This window comes from Crocodylus siamensis, chromosome 10, assembly GCF_052110815.1.
Source record: "Crocodylus siamensis isolate JL-2025a chromosome 10, ASM5211081v1, whole genome shotgun sequence".
NCBI classification, from domain to species: Eukaryota; Metazoa; Chordata; order Crocodylia; family Crocodylidae; genus Crocodylus; species Crocodylus siamensis.
Window position 1 is genome coordinate 41486939 of NC_143404.1, and position 24544 is coordinate 41511482.

At 49.0% G+C, this 24544-nt stretch overlaps 1 protein-coding gene across 1 annotated transcript in view; it reads right to left on the reverse strand.

The window, feature by feature from the left end:
• Positions 1–18352: 18352 nt before the first annotated feature.
• LOC149856500 (fer-1-like protein 4) overlaps positions 18353–24544 on the reverse strand; it is a 120551-nt gene continuing 114359 nt past the window's right edge. Inside the window, exons 44-45 of the mRNA XM_090065282.1 lie at positions 22467–22567; positions 18353–18767 (exon numbers count right to left, since the gene is read on the reverse strand). Of these exons, the coding sequence (XP_089921408.1) occupies positions 18587–18767; positions 22467–22567 (282 nt within the window). The 3' untranslated portion in view covers positions 18353–18586. The remainder of the gene's footprint in view (positions 18768–22466; positions 22568–24544) is intronic.

The window sequence follows — 24544 nt, forward strand, 5'->3', positions numbered from 1 at the left end:
ATACTTGCTCCTGCTTGATTTCAGGGCATGGACCTGGGGCCAGAGTGGGGGTTGGTTTGTAGCCAGCCAGGGGCGGGAGTGAGTGCAGTAACTTTGCAGGCTGGCCAAAACAGGGCCCATATTGCAGATTGGCTGACCTCCCCTCCAAGCACCTCAATAGTATATCTGGGGATAGCCACACTTTTGGCCTCTCTTTAAGGAGCAAAGTGCTTTTTGAAACCGTGGCCTTGGCTAATTAAGCAGCTCCCAGCTTAGCTGAGAGACAGCTGATGAGGATATGCCAAGAGTTGGCGTATGAGAAGGAGGTATTAAAAATGTATTGAATTTGGATGAAAAGAAGTTCTTTCTGAATACACTTGATTCTGGAGAGGCCTAGAGGTAGCTGAGGAGATTACCCTGGGCTGCCTTGAGAGTGCTGCTCCTCATTTTTCTGCAGTGATTTTCCACCAGCTGGCCCCCCTCTTCCTCCCCTTTCCCTCCTCCCTTCTCTCTCCAAGCGGTGCTCTTGCATTCCACAGATAACAGTTTTAGCTCGCCTGTTTTCCAGAAGGACAGGAGATTACAAGCACCAGAGAAAGGGTTACAAAGGTTGGGAAGGTGGGGCCCTGGCTTGCCTGAGCCCAGAGCAGAGGGGCTTCATCGACACTCGTGGTCTTCCATCCCTCTGAGTTACCTAGGGTTATGCCCAGTAACACCAACAACTCCCCCCTTTGAGAATACTCAACAAAGTTTTGGCTGAGTTTTCTCATATTCTGAAGATAAAAAGCGATTGTGTTTGGGAACTGGGATCTTCAATGCAGGGGTATAGTGAAGCGCTCGGGGAGGGGGATACCCAGACTTTGCGCAGGAGGTCATTACAGCACGCAAATAAGAGCAGGGTAATTAAACACAACACAACACCGGTGACCAGGAGGTGAAGGATGCCCCTTCCTAGGCCTCCGAGGTTGGGCAACCAGCTCCAGAGAGAATCAAAAACAGTGGGTTCACGTTCCTGACTTTTCCACTGCTCAAAAGCCTGTTCGGCTGACAAAATGTGTTTTGTTAATATCTTGGGAATTTTCTGGGATATAAGTACAACATTCATTCCCAATTAGAGCACATACCCCCCCGAGATGCTAAAACATAATCTAGAGCCTGACAGTTTTGAAGAGATAATAAACAAAGTTGATATATCTCGGAGTTAAGGCTCTTTTCAATAGCTAAAGTGTCATTGGCAAATTTTGTAAGAAACGCAGAAAGTTGACGATACAGCTTGGCTAACCGGCCCACTCCATACAACGGAAGAAGGATCATCCCAAATCGGTCTCGTGATGAATCCAGTTCTTGTGTCCGTCGACATTTGCCGCTGTGTGGGAAACTAGTAGGACAGTGTGAGGTCCTTTCCACTTCTCTTGGAGGGGCTCATCCTTCCAGGTACGAATGAGCAAGGAATCCCCCGGCTGTAACGAGTGGACTGCAGCATCGAGCGGAAGAGGTTGCAAGTCTTTAGTGTACCTATGGAGAGAAGAAAGAACAGCAGACAAAGAGCACATATACCGTGACAAAATATTACATCCTATTTCCCACTCCCCTGCTAGAACCGGTGTCCCGTTCATAGGCCATGCCCTTCCAAACATAATTTCAAAGGGGCTAAGCCCTAATCTTCCCTTGGGGAGGGCACGGATACAAAGCAAAGCAAGGGGCAAAGCATCGGGCCATCGCAGAGAGGCCTCCTGGCAGATCTTTGATAGATGATGCTTGAGGGTCTGATTTGTACGTTCTACTACACCACTAGCTTGTGGTTGCCATGCAGTATGGAGTTTCCAGGGGATCTGTAAGGCATCTGAGATGTTTTGGATGATCTTTGAAGTGAAATGTGTTCCGTTGTCAGATTCCATCCACTGGGGAAGTCCGAAGCGGGGAATAACTTCCCGGATGAATTTTAGAGCTACAGTCTTGGCTGTACAATTGCGACATGGAAAGGCTTCAGGCCATCCACTGAATCGATCTACTATAACGAGGAGATACTTAAATCCTTGAGTTCGGGGGAACTCAGTAAAATCTATTTGCCAAACCAGTCCTGGGCCTGGGGTAGGTTCCAAAGTGGCTGGAGGTGCTGAGAGACTGGGTCGAGGGTTATTCTTTTGACAAATCGAACAGCTGGCCTGTATCTGGGAGGCCAGAGGTTGAAGTCCAGAGGTTAGAAAAATATTTGTTCATTAACTGAGTGAGAGCGTCTCTTCCAGCGTGAGTAGTTTGATGTAGCCGTTGCAGCACGAGCTGGGTCAGGCTCTTTGGTAGGAGGATCCTCCCATCCGTGGAGCAGAGCCATCCCTTCTTTTCTTGGAGACCAAGCTTATCGGCTAGTTCTCTTTCTTCATACGAGTACTGGGGATCCAGGAGCTTCCCCACTGATGGAATGAGGGCATGCATATGGGTGTCAGCAGGTCTCGGTGTCCTCAGGGTGGCAGCATTTTTAGCTTCTCTGGCCGCCCGGGCGTTACCCCTGGCTACGTCTTGATCCTCTTTCTGATGCGCCTTACAGTGCATTACTGCCACTGCCAAGGGAAGTTGAACAGCTTCCAGGAGTCGGAGTATCTGGGATCCATACTTCACTGGGGAGCCTTGGGCTGTCAGCAGTCCCCTTTGTTTCCATAGGCCAGCATGGGCATGCAGTACTCCAAAAGCATACCTAGAGTCGGTATAGATGTTGAGCCGTTTCCCTTTTGACAGTTCTAGCGCCCGGGTCAGGGCCACCAGTTCAGCAAGTTGAGCAGATGTTCCGGCGGGCAAACCCTTGGCCTCAACAACATCATAGAGGGTCACAACAGCATAACCTGCCCTCCTTTGCCCTTCTACAAAAATGCTACTGCCATCAGTGTACCACTCACAATCAGCATTCAGAAGTGGCTGATCCTGTAGGTCTGCACGGCTGGAGTACTGTGCATCTATGATGTCTAAACAATCATGCTCTTGTTCTTCCGTTTCAGGTAAGAGAGTAGCCGGGTTGAGGGAGGGGCAGGTTTGCAGAGTCACTTCAGGGTTCTCCAACAGCTTAGCTTGGTACCGAGCCACTCGAGCCTGGGTGAGCAAGAGACCCCCCTTTGCGTCTAGCAGAGCCTGGACCATATGAGGGGTATACACCTGCACGACTCCTCCCAGCGTTAACTTTTCAGCTTCCTCAAGTACTAGGGCAGTTGCCACAACTGCTCGTAAACACGCTGGCCATCCCTTGGCAACTGGATCAAGCTGTTTGGAGAAATAAGCAATGGGACGTTTCCACGCCCCCAACAATTGAGTAAGCACTCCCAGAGCCATCCCTTTTCGTTCATGCACATACAATTGGAAAGGTTTAGAAAGGTCCGGTAAACCCAGGGCGGGGGCTTCCATTAGTTTCCTTTTTAGTATTTTAAATGCCTTGTCGGCTTCTGAAGTCCAATAAAAGGGGTCATGGTCTGCCCCTTTTACACAGTCATATAGTGGTTTTGCCCATAGTCCAAATTCAGGGATCCATATTCTGCAAAAACCTGCCATGCCGAGAAACGCTCTGAGCCGCTTACGGTTGCTTGGGGTGGGAACCTGACATATAGCCTCCTTTCGCTCGCTTGAAAGCTGGCGCTCCCCCTGTCTTATGTGAAATCCCAGGTATCGTACTTCGGGGAGAGCAATTTGAGCTTTATTTCGAGCCACCCGATATCCTCAAAGTCCAATAAAGTTCAGGAGGCTTACAGTGGCGTTAAGGCAAGAGTTTAAATCTACAGCAGCAATTAATAAATCATCCACATATTGTAACAAGAGAACTTCATGCTCATTATTCCACTCCTCCAAGTCTTTAGCTAAGGACTGGCCGAAAAGGGTAGGAGAGTTCTTAAATCCCTGGGCTAATACTGTCCAACAAAGTTGTTTCTTAACCCTTTTTCTGTCCTTCCATTCAAAAGAGAATATCTCCTGAGACGGGGGTCAACTGGAATCGTAAAGAAAGCGTCTTTCAAATCAAGAACTGAGAAATGAGTATACTGCCCCCCTATGGAGGCCAGCAAGGTATACGGGTTTGGGATAAGGGGATGAATAGTTTTAACTCATTCGTTAACTGCCCTTAGGATGAATAGTTTTAACTCATTCGTTAACTGCCCTTAGGTCCTGCACCAGTCGATATGTGCCATCAGGCTTTAGTACAGGCAAGATAGGAGTGTTCCAGGCTGACTGACACTCTTGCAGTATGCCATACTTTAGGAAACGGTCTATAGTCTCCTGCAGTCCCTCTCTGGCTTCCTTTTTGATTGGGTACTGCTTGATTCGTACTGGACCTTTTCCCGGCAGTAGTTGGATATTAATGGGGGTTTGATGTGTAGCCTTTCCAGGGACCCCCCTTGCCCACACCAAAGGGTATACCTGGTCTTCCCACTGGTTCCACTCTGGGGGAGCGTTCATAGCCGAGGGTTCAATCACGAGGGTCATTATCCATGCATTTTCAGGGGGCAATGCGAGGGTTATTTCATCCTGGGTAAAATGCAGTGATGCACCTAATCGACAAAGCAGGTCTCGTCCTAGCAGGGGTGTTGGGCAATCTGGAAGGTAGACCAATTTGTGAGAGAGAGCCCGGTCTCCCAGAGCACATTCTGCAGCAGCATACACTGGGCACTGAGTCTTTTTTCCCGTGGCGCTCACCACGGTGAGAGAGTCCGCTACGGGAAGTTGAAGAGATTGATTTACAGCGGTCCGTGCTGCCCCGGAGTCTACCAAAAAATCAATTTCTGAATTCCCCACCTGCATTTTTTACTTGGGGTTCCGGGGGTGGGGTGGTCCGTTTCCCTGACACCCCTACTCCTGTCCTTCCGCTGCCATTACAGGAGTGCAGTCTCTCCCTTTCTCTGGGCATTCATTCTTCCAGTGTCCCTCTCGCCAGCATAAGGCACACTGGTTCCATCCCAGGCATCTTTCTTGTGGGCCAGGGCGCCCGCACCCATGACCCCTTATACCTCTGCCTCTCCCACCTTCTTGTGGCCTTTCTCTGGCTCCAGCCTGTACTGCTGCTACTAGCATTCTAACTTGTCTCTTCCTCTTCTTCCTTTCTGAGGGTATACACCCTGTTTGCAGTCTCCAGGATTTGTGCTACAGACATACCCATTAAGTCTTCCCTTTTTTGTAAGAGCTAAGACGGGTATGATCCACAGGGTTGTTAGGGTCTCATCTAGGGTCTGCTAGGGGAACCACATCTGCCAGACCAGGAACATTGACAGGATCCCTTTCATGCCTCTGCTGTGCTTCCTCCCTTGCTTTGGAAATAACTTGATTCCGCTCTAGGATTTACAATCATCCCAATCCCATGATTTCGCATAAGGATATTACAATCATCCCAATCAGGCTTGTGACTAGCTAAACATCCCTCAAAGACAGAGATAAACTTACTCAGGTTAGTTGAAAATTCTCCAGCCTGTGCCTTAAAAGCCGCCAGGTCCACCGGATTAAAAGGTACATGGGTGTATACTTGCATGGTCTGGGCTGCATGCCCATCTGCCCCAGGCTGGACTATTACAGTTTCAGTAAGTAAAGTGTAAAATCCCACTGAGGGAGGGATCTCTGGAACCGGGAACATCTGATCTTTATATGGTGGAGGTGTTAAAACCAAAGGGGACGCTGACTCTAGCATTACAGTGGTTGGGGGGGAATGCTGAGACTCAACACTGACAACTACTGATCCTGTCGGAGTGAAATTACACTTCTGCAAAATATCTGTCTTATTTCGTAAAGCCATAAACAATTGCGCATACAAATGTTCATTCCACTTACCTGTCTGCTGACAAAACAGGAGTAATTGGAGGATTGTATTATAGTTAATTGACCCTTTTGGAGGCCACCTTTCCTGATCCTCCAGTTGATATTGAGGCCACTCCACTGTACAGAACCTTTTAAGATTATTTTTAGTCATTAGATCTGACTTAAACAGTTTCCAATTTGTCAGAATGCATTCTAAGGGTGTACACCGTGCCCTGCCAACCATACTCTGTCCCTGCCCCATACTCCAGGGAGACACTGGGCGTCCCCAGGTCTTAACAGGCAATGCTCAGACTGCTGAGCTTATCCTAACTTGTCCGAGGGACCAGTTCCACACCGTTGCCCACGATCACTTCTCCACTATTTGAGCACGTTGCACCGTTGTGCCCTCCAGTGTCGATCAAACCACGTCTCTGCCGAGGCCCCCGATGAAACCACCGGTGCGCACTGGGTGTCGGTTGTTGCCGCAAGTCGTCGACCCCAGGAGGGATCTGGGCAAGGCGAAATGTTAGCCTCGAGCCCCACATTGGGTACCAAAAACTGTCCAAAAACTGTTGCCGGCACAGGGTGCCCGAGGGAGGCAACAATTGGGTTCATTGCCCAGTGTGCGTCGCGCCAATAAACACACTGTGGGGAGAAGTAGACAGAGTTTATTTGAGCTCAAGTAAAAGGCGCAGGGAGACTGTATGGTCTCAAATCCTGCGCCCCTAGCCCTGCAACAGTGTATTTTTATACCCTGGTCACTTCCAGCAGTAGTTTTTCACTAGTTGGCTTCCACTCCCCCCCACCCCTTTCCACCCCCCCACCCCCTTCCCTCCTCCCTTCTCTCTCTGAGCGGTGTCCTTGCATTCCACAGATAACAGTTTTAGGGAGTTTCAGCTTGCCTGCTACTCATCCTGTTTTTCCGGTATTACAGGAGGTTACAAAAAGTTCAAGGAAAGGGTTACAAAGGTTCAGCAAGGGGGGGGGGTGTCCTGGCTTGCCCGGGCCTAGAGCAGAGGGGCTTCATCGACACTCGTGGTCTTCCATCCCTCTGAGTTACCTAGGGTTATGCCCAGTGACACCAACACCCACCACGCTAAGGCGGCGGGCACGGTCTCTGAAAACCAACCCATCCACCCCAAAAACAGGACACATCTATAGACAAAATAAAACACTTTACTCGAAGTGCTGCAGCAACATTAATTATATACAACTTCAAAATATAAAAATAAAATAAATACAAAATATATATTAAAAAAAAAAAAGGTGGATCTAGCACTCCACTCTCTTCATCGGGCTGTGGGCTCGCTGTCATCCCCAGCAAGTTCCACCTGCAAAAGTTTCCTGTGAGGAGGTAAGAAAAGGGAAGAGGAAAAGGGGGGGGTGTTGGCGCAGTCAAAAAATGGACTCCCTCTTCCCCCCCGCCCACACACACAAGATCGGTGGAACGTATTACCTAAATATCATCCGGGATGCTGCATACCCTGGATGTCAGGTCTGGCAGGCAGCATCCTGCTGCCCTTGGACTTTTGGTAGTGGCTCTGAAATGGAATGTAATGACGTTCAGAAGGTTTTGCAGTATTGAAGTGTTGAGGCGTTCGTGACCCCTTGCAGAACTATTCCCAAAGACACAGAGTCACTGTCTGTCTCAAAATTTATTCAGCATGCTGGGCACCCTGAGCGAACTCAGAGGCCCCAAATAAAACTGTTAGAGGCATTTTATAGTTTACAGACAAGATGCGCGTGCAGGTGGGAATTTTCCACTGTGAAAGAAAACAAGATATCAGGTCAGTTTGAGAGACCCTTAATTGTTCAAACTGGTTTTTGGCTACGTGCTTGTTTTTGAAACGGTAACTAATCCTTGATTGCTTCAGACTTTAAGGTGACTAAGGTTTAGTCATTCCAGAGTCTTATCAGGCCGTGTTCGTGAAATGCTGAGTGTGCTTGGTAGTTGATTCCTACACTATTATCTATGATCTTGTTAGAAAATTTCTACAATTCCCCCCTTTGATCCTGGTCTTCAAAGGCTGGGATCACTTTCTACTATATTTGGCATCTAAACGCTTCTGGCACTCCAGTATTTCAGCTTTAGACATTTCAACACATTCTTCTATGTTATGCATAGTACATGTACAACATGTGGATAATACAAGGTAGGGTTCCAATACATTGAATACAACAACAGGTTAAAATCAAAAAACATCCAAGAGCAAGAATAATAACAATGAGTTTGTGAGCCCATAGTACCATTTACTATCATTATGGGTGCTCTTGCTAATAGAAGAATAATTGAATGAACGAAGGCCAAGACCGATGAGAGGAATACCTACGCTTGGATGCTTGGGTAGTCGAGTACACACCCAGCAGTTTGAGAAGTTTAAGTTACTTGTGTAGGAATTGGTCATTTTCACAAGAGCGTTATGAGGCCATTCTATATTTTGGTGAGGATTGACAGCTAGTAATTTAGGGGACAACACTCACCAAACTGAGGTCCCCATTCCACTTTTGAAATAGAATGATTGTTCCCCAGGGTTAGTAGTTTTACTTTGGATGTAAGCTTGACTTGCCTCTGTGGTGGGGTCTGGACACCAAATTTAATTGCTATTAGCGTAATACCCATACAGCTTACATTGACTTGGAGAAGCATTGGACCTGTACATGACAGCAGAAGCCCCTTTAGGCGGGACTTGATTAACTTTGTCTCGAACTTGTTTGGTGTTAGTATACCCTAGTTGGGTGCCAGGATAGACTCCTGCGAACTGGGTGAGACTGCAGGGGCACCCAATTAATGTGCGCAGACAAACAACTAACATAAATGTACTTATGACAGTACTTGCAAGGCACATATTGTCCATTGATTGTTGGATCTCTGCAGTCGAAGCGGAGGTACACGATGAGGTTCCGTTGGGGTAAACACTGCAGGTTTCACGTGTGTGTGATAAATCCATGAATTCCTTTCAGTGATTTTGATTGCGAAGTGGGTGGTTAGTAGGACTTGGTATGGTCCTTCCCACACTGGCTTTAGGCAACTTTTCCGTTGCGGAACACTGACCCACACGTAGTCACCGGGACTGAAGGGGTGTATCTCGCAATCAAAGGGTACAGGTTGCTGAACAGCAGCACGGTGCTGTAAAAAAGTAAGCTGCTTCTGCAAAGAAATCACAGAATGGGTTAAATTCTCATCCCCCCGCTAGCAATCCTGTAGCTGGAGGAAGGAAACCACGGGTAATGGGGGGTGGATGACCAAAGAAAAGCTCATAGGGAGATATCTTAACATCAGCTCTAGGCACGTTTCGCATAGCAAACACTGCAAGGGGCAATGCCTCCGGCCACTTAAGCTGAGTTTCCGAACACACTTTGCCTAGAAGGGTTTTTAGAGTCTGATTTGCCCTTTCCACCCCTCCAGAAGACTGAGGGTGATAAGGGGTGTGAAGCTGCCTAGTGATTCCCAATCGTGTGTAAATTGTTTGTAAGACCTGGGAGGTGAAGTGACCTCCTTGATCTGAGTCAATCACTTGAGGTATACCAAACCGCGGAATAATGTCCTTTAAAAGTGCATAAGTGACTTGCTGATGAGAGGCATGGGTGGCAGGAAACGCCTCCACCCAATGGGTGAGCGGATCTCGCACTACTAAGGCATATCTGTATCCTCGGCACCGGGGAAGTTCGATGAAGTCTATTTGCAGTCTCTCAAATGGTTGATATGCCCAAGGTCGGCCCCCAGGTGGGGCTTTTCTCTCAGGGCCAGAGTTGAACACTGGGCAAGTGGAGCAGACGCTGGTCACTTGTTTAGCCACTGCATGGATCCCGGGGCAAACCAAACTCGGAGAATGGTTTCAGCTATGGCAGTTGCCCCATAATGACCTTGCCCATGGACTATTTGGCACAGGGGCTGCTGTAATGTTTTAGGCAAGATGGGGCGGTCATTGCTAGTGTACCACAGTCCATCTTTTGAATAATCCCCATAGAGACGTTTCCAGTCTTCTTCTTCTCCTTTGCACGCTTGCTCATATCCTTCCAAGGCTCTGGGTGTCTCCCACACAGGAGCAAGGGTGTTGAGAATTAGGGGTTGCTGAGCAGCAGATTTGGCAGCCGCATCCTAAAAAGGTTCGCATATGCCTCTTAGTGGTGGGCTTTGGCAAGTCTTTTATAGCCTTTACCCTTTCATCAGACAATTCCCACAGTCCCTCTGAGATCACATGCCCCAGGTATGTAACCTTCTTTTGGCAATATTGTAATTTTCCTGGGGATACTTTATGTCCTCCTTCAGCTAATCCTTCTAATAGTCTTAAAGTATCCATCCGGCAGCTTACCTGAGTCCGTGATGCTAGTAGTAGGTCATCTACATACTGTACAAGCACTGTATCCGAGGTAAGTATGATACCTTGTAAGTCTCTTGTCAGGATTTGGCTGAAGATAGGAGGACTCTCGGTGTATCCTTGGGGAAGTCGTGTCCAGGTTAAATGTTGTTTTCTCTTCCAAGTGAAGGCAAAAAGGTATTGAGATTGGGCTGCAACTGGGATTGAAAAGAAAGCAGCACACAAATCAATTACTGTGAATCGAGTGGCCCACCACGGGATGGAGGCAACAATAGTGGCAGGGTTAGGAACTACGGCAGCTCTGGAAATCACATAATCATTTATAGCACGTAAGTCTTGCACAAAACAATAAACAGGCTTGCCATCCTTTCCTAATTTAGGTTTCCTGACTGGTAACACGGGGGTATTGCAAGGAGACTGACACTCCACTAAAATCCCTTTCCTGATGTATTCATCTATAAGGGGCTGCAAACCTTCTTCTGCTTCTTTATTCAGCGGGTACTGAGGCATGCAAGGTGGGACTCCCCCCTTGGTTTGAATAACAGCTGGAGTGGCAGACTTCAGCAGTCCTACATTGGTGGACTCCCAGCCCCACAATGTGGCTGGCAATCATTGTAGTTCCACCAGTAAATTTCCCTTTTCCCCCTGAGGCCAATGCCCTGGCAAAATAAGGCAGTTTGTCAATTGGTAATTCTAAAGTTATTCCCTCTGGACTACAGCATAGAGTGGCCCTCAGCTTACACAGTAAGTCCCGTCCTAACAAATTCATAGGAGCACGGGCAGACAACAAAAAGGAGTGTTCACATGACAAGGGTCCCACTTGGACTCGAGTAGGGGCACTTCTGCTAGTTTTGAACAATTCCGCCCCCCCCCCACTCCCATCACATTCTCAGTTCCTTCCTCAATTAGACCTGCACGCTCAGGAGTTGTAAATAACATAGACATAGTAGCGCCGGTGTCAATTAAACACTCATATCGTTGCTCTCCTACCTGAATTGAGGCAACAGGGTCGCTCTTATTGCAATTTATAGTTACCGCAGGGCAGACTGGGTTAGGGTGGTCAGTCGGGTCATTGAGTCCTTCTTTCCTGTGAGTAGTTTTTGACACCGGCTCCTGGCGTCACTGATCCGGAGGGGGCCCCCATTCTGAGATGGCTCCGATGTTCATCCCCTTCCTCTCGGGACACTCTCATTTCATAGATTTCATAGATTTCATAGACATTAGGGCTGGAAGGGACCTCGGGAGATCATCGAGTCCAGCCCCCTGCCCAAAAGGCAGGAAGTCAGCTGGGGTCATAGGGTCCCAGCAAGATAAGCATCCAATTTGCTCTTGAAGGTGTTCAATGGAGGTGCTTGAACCACCTCGGCTGGCAGACTGTTCCAGACCTTGGGGGCTCGGACAGTAAAGAAATTCTTCCTTGTGTCCAGCCTGAAACGGCCTTGCAGGAGTTTGTGACCGTTCGACCTCGTCATCCCTTGGGGCGCTCTGGTGAACAGACATCCTGTTGGTCACCCCTGATAAACTTATAGGTGGCCATCAGATCACCCCTGAGCCTGCGCTTTTCCAGGCTAAAGAGTCCCGTGGCTCTCAGCCTGTCATCGTAAGATCTGTTTTCCTGACCTCTGATCATGCGCGTGGCTCTCCTCTGGACTCTCTCAAGCTTCTCCACATCCTTTTTGAATTGTGGAGCCCAAAACTGGACACAGTACTCCAGCTGCGGCCTCACCAAGGCCGAGTACAAGGGGAGAATGACGTCCCGGGATTTGCTCGAGAAGCATCTATGGATGCACGCCAGTATTTTGGTCGCTTTACTAGCCGCAGCATCGCATTGCAGGCTCATGTTCATCTTGTGGTCAATGATGACCCCCAAGTCTTTTTCTTCTGTAGTGCTAACCAATGTAGCACTGCCGAGCCTATAAGGATGCTGCAGGTTTTTCCTCCCAAGGTGGAGAACCTTGCATTTATCGGTGTTAAACACCATCAGGTTCTCGTCTGCCCATTTGCTGAGATTGTCCAGGTCAGCCTGGATCACCCGCCTATCTTCTGGCGTGGATGCTTTGCCCCAAAGTTTGGTGTCATCGGCGAACTTGGCCAGTCCACTCCTGACTCCAATGTCCACATCATTAATGAAGATGTTGAACAGGATGGGTCCCAGGACAGAGCCTTGAGGGACCCCACTGGTCACAAGGCACCATGATGAGTGACTGCCATCAATCACAACCCTCTGGGTCCGACCACGAAGCCAATTTCCCAGCCAGCAGATCATGGTGGAGCCAAGGCCACAACTGGCCAGTTTGGCCAAGAGCTGATCATGGGATACCAGATCAAAAGCTTTTTTGAAGTCAAGATATATGACATCAATCTCTTTTCCCTTGTCCACATGATAGGTCACCTGGTCATAGAAGGAAATGAGATTGGTCAAACAAGACCTTCCCGCAACAAACCCGTGCTCGCTATCCCTTAGAATGTTAGCCTGGGCCAGTCCCTCAAGGATGGCCTCCTTAATAAACTTTTCTAAGATCTTCCCCAGGATAGAAGTCAGGCTAATGGGCCTGTAGTTAGCCGGATCCACTCTCCTCCCTTTCTTGAAGATCGGCACCACATTGGCCTTCTTCCAGTCTTCGGGCACTACACTAGAGCGCCAGGAGTTTTCAAAGATCCGTGCCAGGGGCTGGGCTATGACGCTCGCCAGCTCCTTGAGTACCCTGGGGTGCAGATTATCAGGGCCGGCTGACTTGAAGGTATCCAGCTTCTCAAGGTGTTCCTTCATGAGGTCAGCATTGATGGAGGGTAGGGGATCCCCCTCGCCCTGATTTCCCTGTCCCATAGCAAGCATGGGCATCCCGTGTGACTGATGAAAGACTGACGCAAACTACCTATTTAATAGGTTGGCTTTTTCCTGGGCGTCGGTTGTCAGTTGCCCCATCTGGTTTAGCAGGGGTCCAACATTGCCCTTGCTTTTCCTCCAGCTCCCCACATATCTGAAAAAGGACTTTTTGTTGTCTTTGATGCTTGAAGCTAGTTGGAGTTCAGTTGCAGCCTTGGCTTTCCTGGTTTGCTCCCTGCAGGACCGGACCAGCGCGGAGTAATCCTCCTTGGAGGTGAATCCCGTCCTCCATCCTTTGTAAGCTTTCCTTTTTAGCCATAGTAGGTCCTCTAGGTCTCTGGAGAGCCAGGGGGGCTGTTGTGCCTTCTTGCTGCCTTTCCTCTGTGTTGGAATAGATTTAGCTTGTGCATTGAGGATCACTTCCTTGAGAAGCAACCATTCTTCTTGAACTCCCATCTCCCTGGGGTCATAGTCCCTGAGGGCCTGACTGACTAGCCTCTTGAGCTTATCAAAGTCGACTTTTCTGAAGTCAAGGACTTCTGTGTTGCTGACTGACTTGCCAGCTTTACGGTGGATGGTGAAGGTGATCAGCTTGTGGTCGCTGTCACCCAGCTTCCCATCAATCACTAGGTCGCCGATTAGGTCGTCCCCCGTAGCCAGTACCAGGTCAAGCAGCGCTTTGCCTCTCGTTGGCCCATAGACTTCTTGAGTCAGGTAGAGGTCATCCATGCACGAGAGAAAGCTTTGCGACCGCTCGGATTTTGCTGAGTGATCTTCCCACGAGATGTCCGGGTAATTGAAGTCACCCATGACAACCAAGGTCCTGGAGCAAGTGGCCTCAGTCAGTTCCCGGGCGAACTCCTGGTCAAGCTCGGGACTTTGAGTGGGAGGTCTGTAGTAGACTCCCACTGTTGTGTCCCCTGTGCCGAATTCCCCATGAATTTTTACCCAGAGGGTCTCTAGCTGTCCATGCCGGTCGCCAACATCAGCAGTGGTGACATACTTCGCTGGCCCTCTGAACTGTGGACCACCCTTCGCCCTGGTTTCTCTGACCTAATCCTCTTCGTTGAAACCCTCCCTGGCCCCCTCCCCTGTTCCGTCCTCTTCCTGACACGCTGTGCATCGTTCCCTCAACCATTGCAGCTACTAGCTTAAAATCTTCCTTTCTCTCCTTCTTTCTTTCCCTCTCCTTTCTCCCATCAAACACACAGCTTGCTATGTTTCTTATCTCTAACATACTCTTTCCTTCCCACCCTGGAGTATACCTGCAGAAATGCTCCTTAATATCGGGAGCACTCTGGTTTACAAAGGCTGATACCAGCGAAGGCACATGCTCTGGTTTATCTACATCAAGACAAACGTATGTCTTGGCTGCCTTACACAAATGGGTAAAGAAGGCATCCAGATGCTCCTCGGGTCCCTGTTTGCATGCATGGAATTTCCCCCAATTCACGGGCTTTTTACTCGCTTCATCAAAGCCTGCTAGTAAATCATTGTGGGCTTCCCTCAGGGATGCCCTTCCCCCGGGGGTGTTGTAATCCCAATTAGGTTCATTAGAAGGCCAAGGATCTCTGTTTGCTGCTGAGGCAACAGCCCTGGCACAGTCTAAAACTTTAGCCCGCTCGTCTGGGGTCAGCAGGGTATCCATGAGTTCCTGCATGTCTGACCAAGAAGGGTCAGTATGGACTATGCACCGAATAGTCCATCCTACTTCATCAGGTTTTTTCCCAAAAAGAGGGGGTTTGTTGTTGCAAAATGAGGAGGTCCCCTCGCGTGAAAGGCACATGAATTAGAGTAGGGCGAACCTGGAAGCTGCCCCCGCCATCCACAAATGGGACCAGGTAGGTTTGCAAAGGAGCCTGAACCACCGCATTCGGGTGTTCCCTCCCCTGGCTGGGTGGAAACGCCTCCCCCACAGGACCCCAGCTCCGGGTCCAGACCGAAGAAAAGCCTCTGGAGGCAGGGAGCCCAGAGCTTGGAGCCGGCACTGATGCCACGGGAGCTGCAGCGCTCTCGTCAGGGGGCAGGGGTTGACCGGGGACAGGGAGAGCAGGGTAGAGAGGCTCAGGGTCATCTTCAGACTCCACAGAGACTGAAATCGGAGGATCACAAGGAGGTGGAGTGGTAGAGTAAAGAACCAGTTTGGGGGCTTTTTCGGTCAATTCAGCCCACAGGTACCAATAATCCATCTGCTGAGGTTTTAAAGCTACCGATTGCATTCGAAGGAATGCCAAACGAGACCGATCAAATGAGCCAAATTTCAGCCACCATTTATCTGGAGCACCTTGTTGAGTTAAGACAGGCCACTCCTGTGTACACAAAATACAAGCGCGCTTCCTGCCCATACCAAACTGCACCGGCAGATTCCCTTCTCCCCAAACCTGGAGAAGCCTCCCTAAAGGAGATCCCGGTGGGATATTTGAAGCCGATTGTCCCATCCTCCTGAGACTTAAGCACTCTGGTCTATAAATTCCTGGGAACAGCTACCCCTCACGGCGGGCCCCACTTACCCAATGGCCGGATCGAGCCCTCCGAATGGTGACAAACTCACCTATGCCAGCTGGGAAGGCTGGTCCAAATGACGAGCAGCCAGGTCAGCACACAACGGGTCCCTTCGTGGTCGCCAAAATTGTTGAGGAGTTCGTGACCCCTTGCAGAGCTATTCCCAAAGACACAGAGTCACTGTCTGTCTCAAAATTTATTCAGCATGCTGGGCACCCTAAGCAAACTCAGAGGCCCCGAATAAAACTGTTAGAGGCATTTTATAGTTTACAGACAAGATGCGCGCGCAGGTGGGAATTTTCCACTGTGAAAGAAAACAAGATATCAGGTCAGTTTGAGAGACCCTTAATTGGTTCAAACTGCTTTTTGGCTACGTGCTTGTTTTTGAAACGGTAACTAATCCTTGATTGCTTCAGACTTTAAGGCGACTAAGGTTTAGTCATTCCAGAGTCTTATCAGGCTGTGTTCATGAAATGCTGAGTGTGCTTTGTAGTTGATTCCTACACTATTATCTATGATCTTGTTAGAAAATTTCTACAGAAGGAAGTCATGTAACCACTCACATTCTCCAAAGTTTCAGACTACTTGCTAAAAACTTACCATTACTTTGATGCTGCAGCTGTCTTCAGGAGCTATGGACGCTGCATTGGCAGCACACAATAGGGGTCCCAGGTGCTGGGTACCTGGAGGGGAGGGAGTGCAGGAGGGTACGGGGAGCGGGGGGGTGACATAGACTATAGGTGGCAGGGGAGCCGAACAATTAAGAGGGGGTAGAAAATTATATGATTATTTCTATCCCCCATTTTAAATAATAATAATTGGTCTCAGGAAGAAAGGAAACAGACCCATCCTGACTTGATCTGACTGCATGCTGTGAGGGAGGAGTGAGGTGTGAAGGAGGGTAAAAAAGAACACACTGTGGCACCTACAGGCTAGAAGCCGGATCACAGTGTCCCCTTATGGTGAAGGAGATTAATTAGAAGTCTTTGGAGTCTGGCTGATTGCACGAACAAAATCTACAGTTGTAGTGGTGTAACTGGAAAGCAATGCAAATTAAAACATCTCGGAGTTTAAAGTGCTAAATGGACTTTAAAGTGGCAGGAAATCCCAGGTTGTGCAAACACAAACACAGTTGCATCGACATAAACAAGAAATATTGTTTAGTCCACACAAACCCTTAAGCACCAAGCTTAGTACTGGACTCAGGTGGAGCACTCTCAGTCCCTCCTGTTTAAGATGATCCATGACAGAGAAGCTAGAAATCAATAGCATCCTCCAGTTCTTCTGGTCCTCCTCTGTATTAGAGATCCATCAGCAAGGTTCATTAGCATATTCCTTTTGTGGCAAGGGTTAAGGTTATATTCTAATTATATTCAGTTATAGTCTAAGTGTTACCTGTGAATAAGCTGGAAATTATACAAATGTAACACAGTGCTACAATTTCAAACACTGATTTTGTTACATTTGTATCATTCCCAATGTCTGTATGTAACAATTAGAATGTAATAGCTGCTGCCCTTCTGAGTTCCTCTTGAAATGACTCCAAACGTGTGTCCATACCCAGCTGTAAGTATAAGTGAGTATGAAGTCTACGAGCCTTTTACTTTCTACCCTGTTCAGGAGTGAAGTAAGGAACTCGAGAGCAGCTGTGCCAAATGCAAGAAGTTTTAATGGTGATCTCTCATTGGTTTGCTGCTTTCTGTAACAGTTTGGGACGAAGGCTTTTCCTTTGGGTCTGAATGGGAAGTAAAGTCAGGGCAAAAAGAAGGCCTCTCTGTCACTGGTCTAACAACCTACATCTGAAGTTTGGTAAGAGACCATTCCAAAATGGTTTGATTGTAGGCATTCAAAGCAGCTAGCACAAAAGAGCTAACCAGACCAAGCCCCAAAGGCAAATGAGACCTCATAGTTCAGTTCCTGAAACTGAAAGGCAAATCCAGTCCCACCAAGCTTATGCTGAAGCAAAGCCTTAAACTTTGCTGCCCCTTGTATTCTACCCAACCCACAGGAAGCTCATGTCTCGGGCTCGGCACTGGTGCTGTTACTGCTTTGACTGTTTCTGACCCAAGTTCTAACTCTGGCACTAACTCTCTGATCATGGGCAAATCCCCTGACAATTCTGTGCGTCTGTGGCAGTGTGGCTGACACAGGGGTCCAGGTGACGGCCATGGCAGCAATGAGTCTTATCACCCCTCTCCACCCTCCTGTGCCAGATCCTGCTGCTGGGCCACTGAGGTGGTTCCTGCCTCAGTCCAGTGCTGGTCCAGCAAGGCTGCAGCCCCATGCCCTGGTGGATGCAGATTTTGGGAGGGCGGGGGGGGCACATGTCCCATCCCATTTCCCATGATGCATCACCTCTGGGGACCAAACCCTTCCCAGGAGTGTGCACAGCAGCACCCCCGCCCCACCATCAACCACTCCCCCCCCCCCATCCCCAGCTCTGGTCAAACTGTGCATCCCACTCCCTGCCTGGGTCTCATGGCCATGCATTCCCACCCTGGCCCCAGGCACTGTGCACCACCCCAACTGGGCAGCACCTCCAGTCCCAGTCCCAGCCACCAACTCTGCCTCACTCCCTCCCTCACTGTGTGGGCCTGGCACAAGTAGCCGCTTCCTCAATCTGCCTCACCCACCCCCCCAAGCATCACATGTTACCCTCCCACACAGACTTACCTGCAGCCAGCTGGGGGAGCTGCTCTCCACCATGTTGCCTGGCTGTATTGTTGGCCATGTGCATAGAACTCTATCAGCCTTCAAAGGGAAACCCACGGTTTCCCGTGCTTTTCTCCTTTAAAGGAAAAAACCACATTTTTCCACAGCAAACAGAAAACCTGGATCCCTGGAAATCAATACCTCTACTGCCCTTGCTATCAGAGAGGCTCCTTTACAGAGATCAAGCAAGGCAGAGGATGATTTTGGCTACAAGGATCCCAAGAACCAGAGCCCCAGCTACAAAAGTTCCCTCTCAGAAAAGAAGAATAAGGTATTTATTGAAATAATGATAACTCTGCTCTGAAGAGTGCTATGTTTGCACTACATCACAGCTGTTAAATATGAGTGGTCTAAATTGGTTTCTTCTCCATTCCCCTCCCTCCAGAGGCAACCCTAAGCTCCACTAGACATTTGTAGACTTGCTTTTGTACAGAGTTGATTTCTAGAGCAACTGCTATCTCCCCCTACAGAGTCCACTCTCTGAAATCACTTAGCCATTGATGATCTTCTCACTAATATATCCAGGCATGGTGTAGATTAGAAGGACCAGGAAGATGGTCAGAATGGCAATAATAAATAAAGCAATGATGTACTTCTTGTATCGCTTCCAGATGAAAAAGACAAAGGTCTTCATGGGATTCACAAACCAATTGAAAGATGTTTTTGGGCGGCTGAAACAGAAAGAAAAAGGAACTCCAGACAATGCAGAGGCAACAACATCTTCATCCCTGTACACCTGATAGCCCCAGAAATCTATAGTATATAGCAGCTGGTGTTTCTCATTATTTGAAAATAGCTAGGTGCCTAGTCCATTCAGATTAGCCAAAACCCCATGATTGTCAAGATGTAGTAAGTGCCTGTGTCCCCCTGCCCTCCTTCAGAAAAAGACCCCACCTTTTGTAGCAGCTGTCTCCTAAGCAAGCATATCTTTCACTGGGGAAAGGGCAGAGAATTTTCACCTTCCTCCTTCTGATTGCACATAGCTACAGGACAAGTGAAAAATCTGGCAGGACATACTGTAGTTCACGACTCTTTCAAGCAACTGAGCCACTAAGACAGCTAACTATGGCCTGATTTGCTCTCCATCTTAAATCTGCATAGTTTGAACTAGATTTTATTGAAATCAGTAGAAAACCTAACTTGGGTGCTATTACAACTCTCTTTTAGATTTAAAATGGCATAACTGTCTTGATAAATATATCAGAGTAGTTCCATCCTGGTAACTTCACCCACAACTTCACCTGGGACAGTTCCATTCCAGGGATTGTGCCCTCTGTTTTAATAACTGGACCCTATAAATCCTCCCTATTGTGCCCCCACCTATGGAAATTAGGTGTATTTCTTAAATGTTGCTGTAGCAGGGCATTAGGATGTGCCTGCTCCTTTAAAAGAGCAAGCAGCCAGAGAAGCTGCTTGCAGGCAGCAGAGGGGAGCTAATGAAGGACTCACTTGACCAGAATAGGGCCCAGGCTGGTGCTATATAAGCCCAGAGCCTCTACCATTCAGGCAGTCTCTCTCCAGCAATCAGGTGAGGAGCTCCTGGCTGCAGGGCTCCTGAAGGGACTGAATATTGCTGGACAGCCCTGCAGGCTGGGAACTGAGGCACGTCCCCTGCGCTAAGAAAGACTGGGTTTACAGGTGACTGGTCATTGTTTATGTGAAACCCCTAGAGGGGAGAGGCCCTCTGCAAAGTTTCTTGTTTATTTGAGCTAGCTTGGTGGTTTAGCCTTGAGCTCTGCTGGGGCAGGCTCAAGGCCTACTTAGAGGACCAGTAACCTAGGAGTCTCAGATTGAGACTCTGCCCCAGTAAGGAGCCCAGGAGTCTAAAAAAAGGCTCAGACCCAAAACTCAAAAGGTCCAAGAGCCCAGAGGAGGGCCCGCATGTGGGATCAAGGGTCTGACAGTGCCAAGGGAGACCGAGTAAGGGACCAGGGGGTCCAAGGGCCCAAAGGAGGACAAGTGTATAAAAAGAAAGATCGAGAACATCTGTGAGGCTTGGGGCACAGTATAGGGGAGGTGAAGGAGCCATGCAATTTGCCCTTAAAGCTCCCAGTATGCTACAGGGGCCAAGTTGGGCTGAGAGGGATTTTTACCAAGCCTGAGGGCTGGTTTGAGGCCATTGGGGTCTCAGGAGAAACCAACTGGGAACTTACTGGGATTAGGGCTCACTCTAAGGCCTGGTGGAAGCTTCTCTGAATCAACTTATAATATTTAAGAAAAAGGCATGGCAGGAGAGTAATGTAGAGAGTGGCACTAGAGTTTGAGCCAGGCAGAAGCAACAGGGCCACTAGGGGGCATCACAGCCACCCTGGTGACAATGAGCCTGTCACAGTTGCAGTAACCTGTAACAATAAACAGCGACAGAAAGTGGTATAAAAAATAAGCAGAAAGACTGCAATTTCAAAGACTTGACACCACTCAAGCACTGTGTTGAGCCCAAACTGCTAAACAAAAGAATGTTTGGACTGGAAATGAATGAATAATAATTGTGCATCATTAACTAGACCTAACTGGTCAATGAAATGAGGGAAAGAGCTATTCTACCCATATATTCCCTTTTTGAAACCTTAACAAGAGAAACTTTGAGAACCAAAATAATAGAACAGATTCTCTGGGGGAAAATAAAATCTCTCCTATTGCTCCATTCCAGAGACCTTGTCTTTTGTTGATGCACTTCAACCATTAGGAGGACATTGAGACCAGCAAACTACTGAGGGCACCTTACTACCACCACCAGACCAACCAGGACCCTATTTTCTTAAAATCTAATTTTGTTCTCTTTGTGTATTTTGAATGCCACACCAACACCCTCTCTTCCACCTTTTCAGCTGATCTTGAGACGGTCCACACTGCAAGGTAACACTAGCACAATGAGATAGACAATTCATCTAGGTCTTCTTGCCTTAAAATGACCAGAATGAGACTCTAACTGCCCATCCTCTCCTTAACGACTTTTATTTAATTGGTTTTCATTAAATCTCTCTTGAATAAGCATTCAATTTCAGGTTCAAAATGCTTTTTCCCCCACTTCTTTTTCTCTTGCACAATCTAATCGTTAAGGCTGCTGACAGACATGAAAAATGCCTCCATGCTGTACTGGAAGAAGCAGAGCGTTAGTTCAACTCAGCTCTGAAGCCTCTGTATAGATTGGGTGCTTCAGCAGGGCTCTCTGGTGCTTTTATCCAAAGCTGATTCAATCATGTTTTGTTTCTTAAGCTACCAATAGCTCTTGATGCTTCCTTTGTAAGTGCCAAAAAAGCCCCACTAAAGCTCCTAATCTATACAGATGTTGTGTGAGCTGGGCCCAGCTAACAGGCTGCTTCTTCCGGGTATGTGCTGGGCTCAGCACAGGAGTGCACTGAGTTTAAAGTAAAGCACCCTTTTCGGTTTTTTTAATGTCTGCAAGCAGCCTAAATGGCTAATTTTGGCACAAACATTCTAGAGTGTTTGTACAGAACTAAGCAGGCTTAAGTGTCAGTACCTGAAACTTCAAACCTTATTCACTGTTGTAGTGAAAGGGTCAGGTTACCACTTCTGACCCTCTGGGCCCACTTTGTCTCCTGAAGTTAAATATAACACCAGAGCCTCAGCCTCACATGTTCTCCAACAGCTCATTTTCTCTTGATTCTGATCTTGGGCTTCATAACAGACATTCAATTTCTCCTGGGAGAGTTGCTGCCTCCCAGAAAAAACCATCAGTGTACAGATTTTCTGGCTTCTTCCAGAGTAAAAAACACTACTCCAAAAGAAAAATAACCTGGGAACAACCAGGTTAAATCACATCTAGGAGAGTTTTTCTTGGGTCAGTGAATGTCTACATACCGTGGCTTCTCTCAAAAGAGATCATAGTTCTCCAGCACCCCACTGCACTCCCCCTCATCCCCCCAGAGAAACAATGTGTCACTCACTGGATTCTGCTGCTCCATGCCTCCTTCACAATCTCTATACTGTATTGCAGGGAAGCACAGATTGACCATGGGCAGTCTAAGTAAGCCAATCAGAGATGCCCTACACACTTCTGACAGCTGTTGCAGAATATGCTAAGGGAGCCTGCAGAATATGCTGAGGGCACAGGGCCCCCTACCCCTAGCTACACTGTCAGCACTGCAAGCTCTCCACTCTTCAGGGCCTCAATACGTAAATGTCTTTACATGGGACTCTGGGTAAGTTTTTCTATCAGGAGAACAAGCCTGGGATAATTCTCCCAGATTATTTGAATGTGTGTATGCAGCCTTGATTTCACAGTCATGCAAAACCTGCCCCTTCTCTAAGTGCTTGTGAATAATGAGACGCATAGTGAGAGCAGTATTGGCATCATACACCAGCTGAACCATTCCAGTGCCTCTTCTAGATTGGACAGTGATACTCACTTAGGCTTTTCCAGGGGTTCAGGTTCTTTTCGTCCCAAACCAACAGGGCTCTTATCAGCCTCCTCCACCATCAGCAGCTGAAACTCAGCTTCCACCTTACCCTACAAACAAACAAATTTAAGGCAAACATGTTGCGTTGCTTCAGAACCCACACTGGTGTTTTATAGACAAACTCAGCAGACTGCATAGTCTACCAGGACTAGGTAAATGTCTTTGCAAGATGTCTTGTAAGTATGCAAAGCAATTATTGCCATCTCCAGTTACCAACCACCGAAGACAGACCTCTCTGGCTCCATTTTTTCTACTGAGTTGCATCCCTAGCTAAAAACAGCTATGAAGCCTCTCGAACAGCTACGAAGCCAATATACCAAATCAAAATCCACTAGCCGAGTGCCAGCTTGGAGAGAACATGGCCTTCCACCTTTGCAAACACAGCCCAGCACTCATTCTTAGTCAGCTGGGGCCCCCACTAATGCCTCTTCCAATGGAGCTGTGAGCTCTGGTTCACTACTGGCATCTACAATTGATATTCCTTTCTTTTTGTAGAAAGAGATGACCTTGACACAATTCTGTCTGCAGTGTGCAAGGTTGAAGCCCCTTGTCCGTCTCTTCCAGTCTCTTCCTGAACTTCTGACCAGATTGCTTCCTACATCTGCTGAGCTTCACATTCCCAGTCCATGGCCCTACAAAGTCCCTGGGCCCTGGTCACATGAACTTTAGCATTATCCAAGATGACCTTCTAGCACAGGGTTTGTCAGCTGGGGGTACACATACCCCTGGAGGTACTTGGGAATGCCCTGGGGGTACGTGGTGGCAGCATGGAGAAGCAGGGGTGCTTGGGAAGTGGTGGCACAGGTGGCAGGACTGCCACCACTATCCATCACTCCACATTGCCAATGCACGCCACTTCTCCACACTTAAGTACCCCCTATTTTCTGTGCCATCAGCTTCATGTCCAGCCAGCTGGCCTGGAGAGGGGGAGTGTTGCTGACAGCCGCCTGGGGCCACCGCTGCCATTCTATCACTCCACACCACTGCTGGGCACTGTGATAGATCAGGGGTGGGCAGTTATTTCAGGTGGAGGACTGCATACCCAGTTTTGGCAAACTGTTGAGGGCTGCATGGGTAGCCCGCCCCTTGACAGGTGCCCTGCCCCCTGGTCTCCAGCTTGGGACCAGTGTCCCAGAGCCAGCATTGGTGGGGCCCAAAGTGGGGTGCAGGCTGGCAGGGGTCTGTGGAGCTGAGCTGGGCTACACCAGCAGGGAGAGGGGGGAGCTGGCCCAGGTCCATAGAACCCCTGCTGGCTGGGACTCTGTGCTCCTGCCACCCTGCTCTGGGACCTGCCAACACTGGACCCAGGACACTGGTGTGGGCCCTGGACTCCCACTGGCTCCCAGTGCCCCCCAGCCCCATGGTACAGGCAGGGGGCAGCATACAGCCCCAACCCCCTGCTTGCTGGCAGGGAAGAAGGTGGTGCTGAGAGCAGGGAAAAGTGGACCCTCACCGACCCCATGGCTGGCGCTCCCTGTGCTCACAGCTCACATGGGGCTGTCTGGAGAAGACACAAGCAGCCCCATGTGGGCTGCAAGTGGCTACAGCGTGGGGCGCCGGCCACAGGGTGAGTGAAGGGCCACTTTTCCCTGTGCTCAGCACCAGCTTGTAACCTGGCCCTGCTGCCAGCCTGGGCTCTGCGCCGGCTCTGGGCTTGCCCATCAGGGCTGTGCATGGCAGCAGCAGCTGCAGCCCCCCACTTGCTGCCTGGCAGTGTTGGCTGCTGCTGGCCACCTGGAGCTTGCGTGCTGGGCAGCCTACAGGCAGCAATGGCAAACACTGCCTGGTGTGGCAAGCAGGGGGGCTGCAGCTGCTGTCATCATGTGCAGCCCTGATGGGCGAGACCAGAGCCGGCACAAGGCCTAGGATGGCAGTGGGGCCAGGTTACAAGCTGGTGCTGAGTGCAGGGGGAGAGGGGGAGAAGCAGTCCTTGCCTACCCTATAACCAGCGCCCCACACTGCAGCCGCTCGCAGCCTGCCTTGGGCTCCCTGTGCCTGCTCCAGACAGCCCTGTGTGGGCTGTGAGC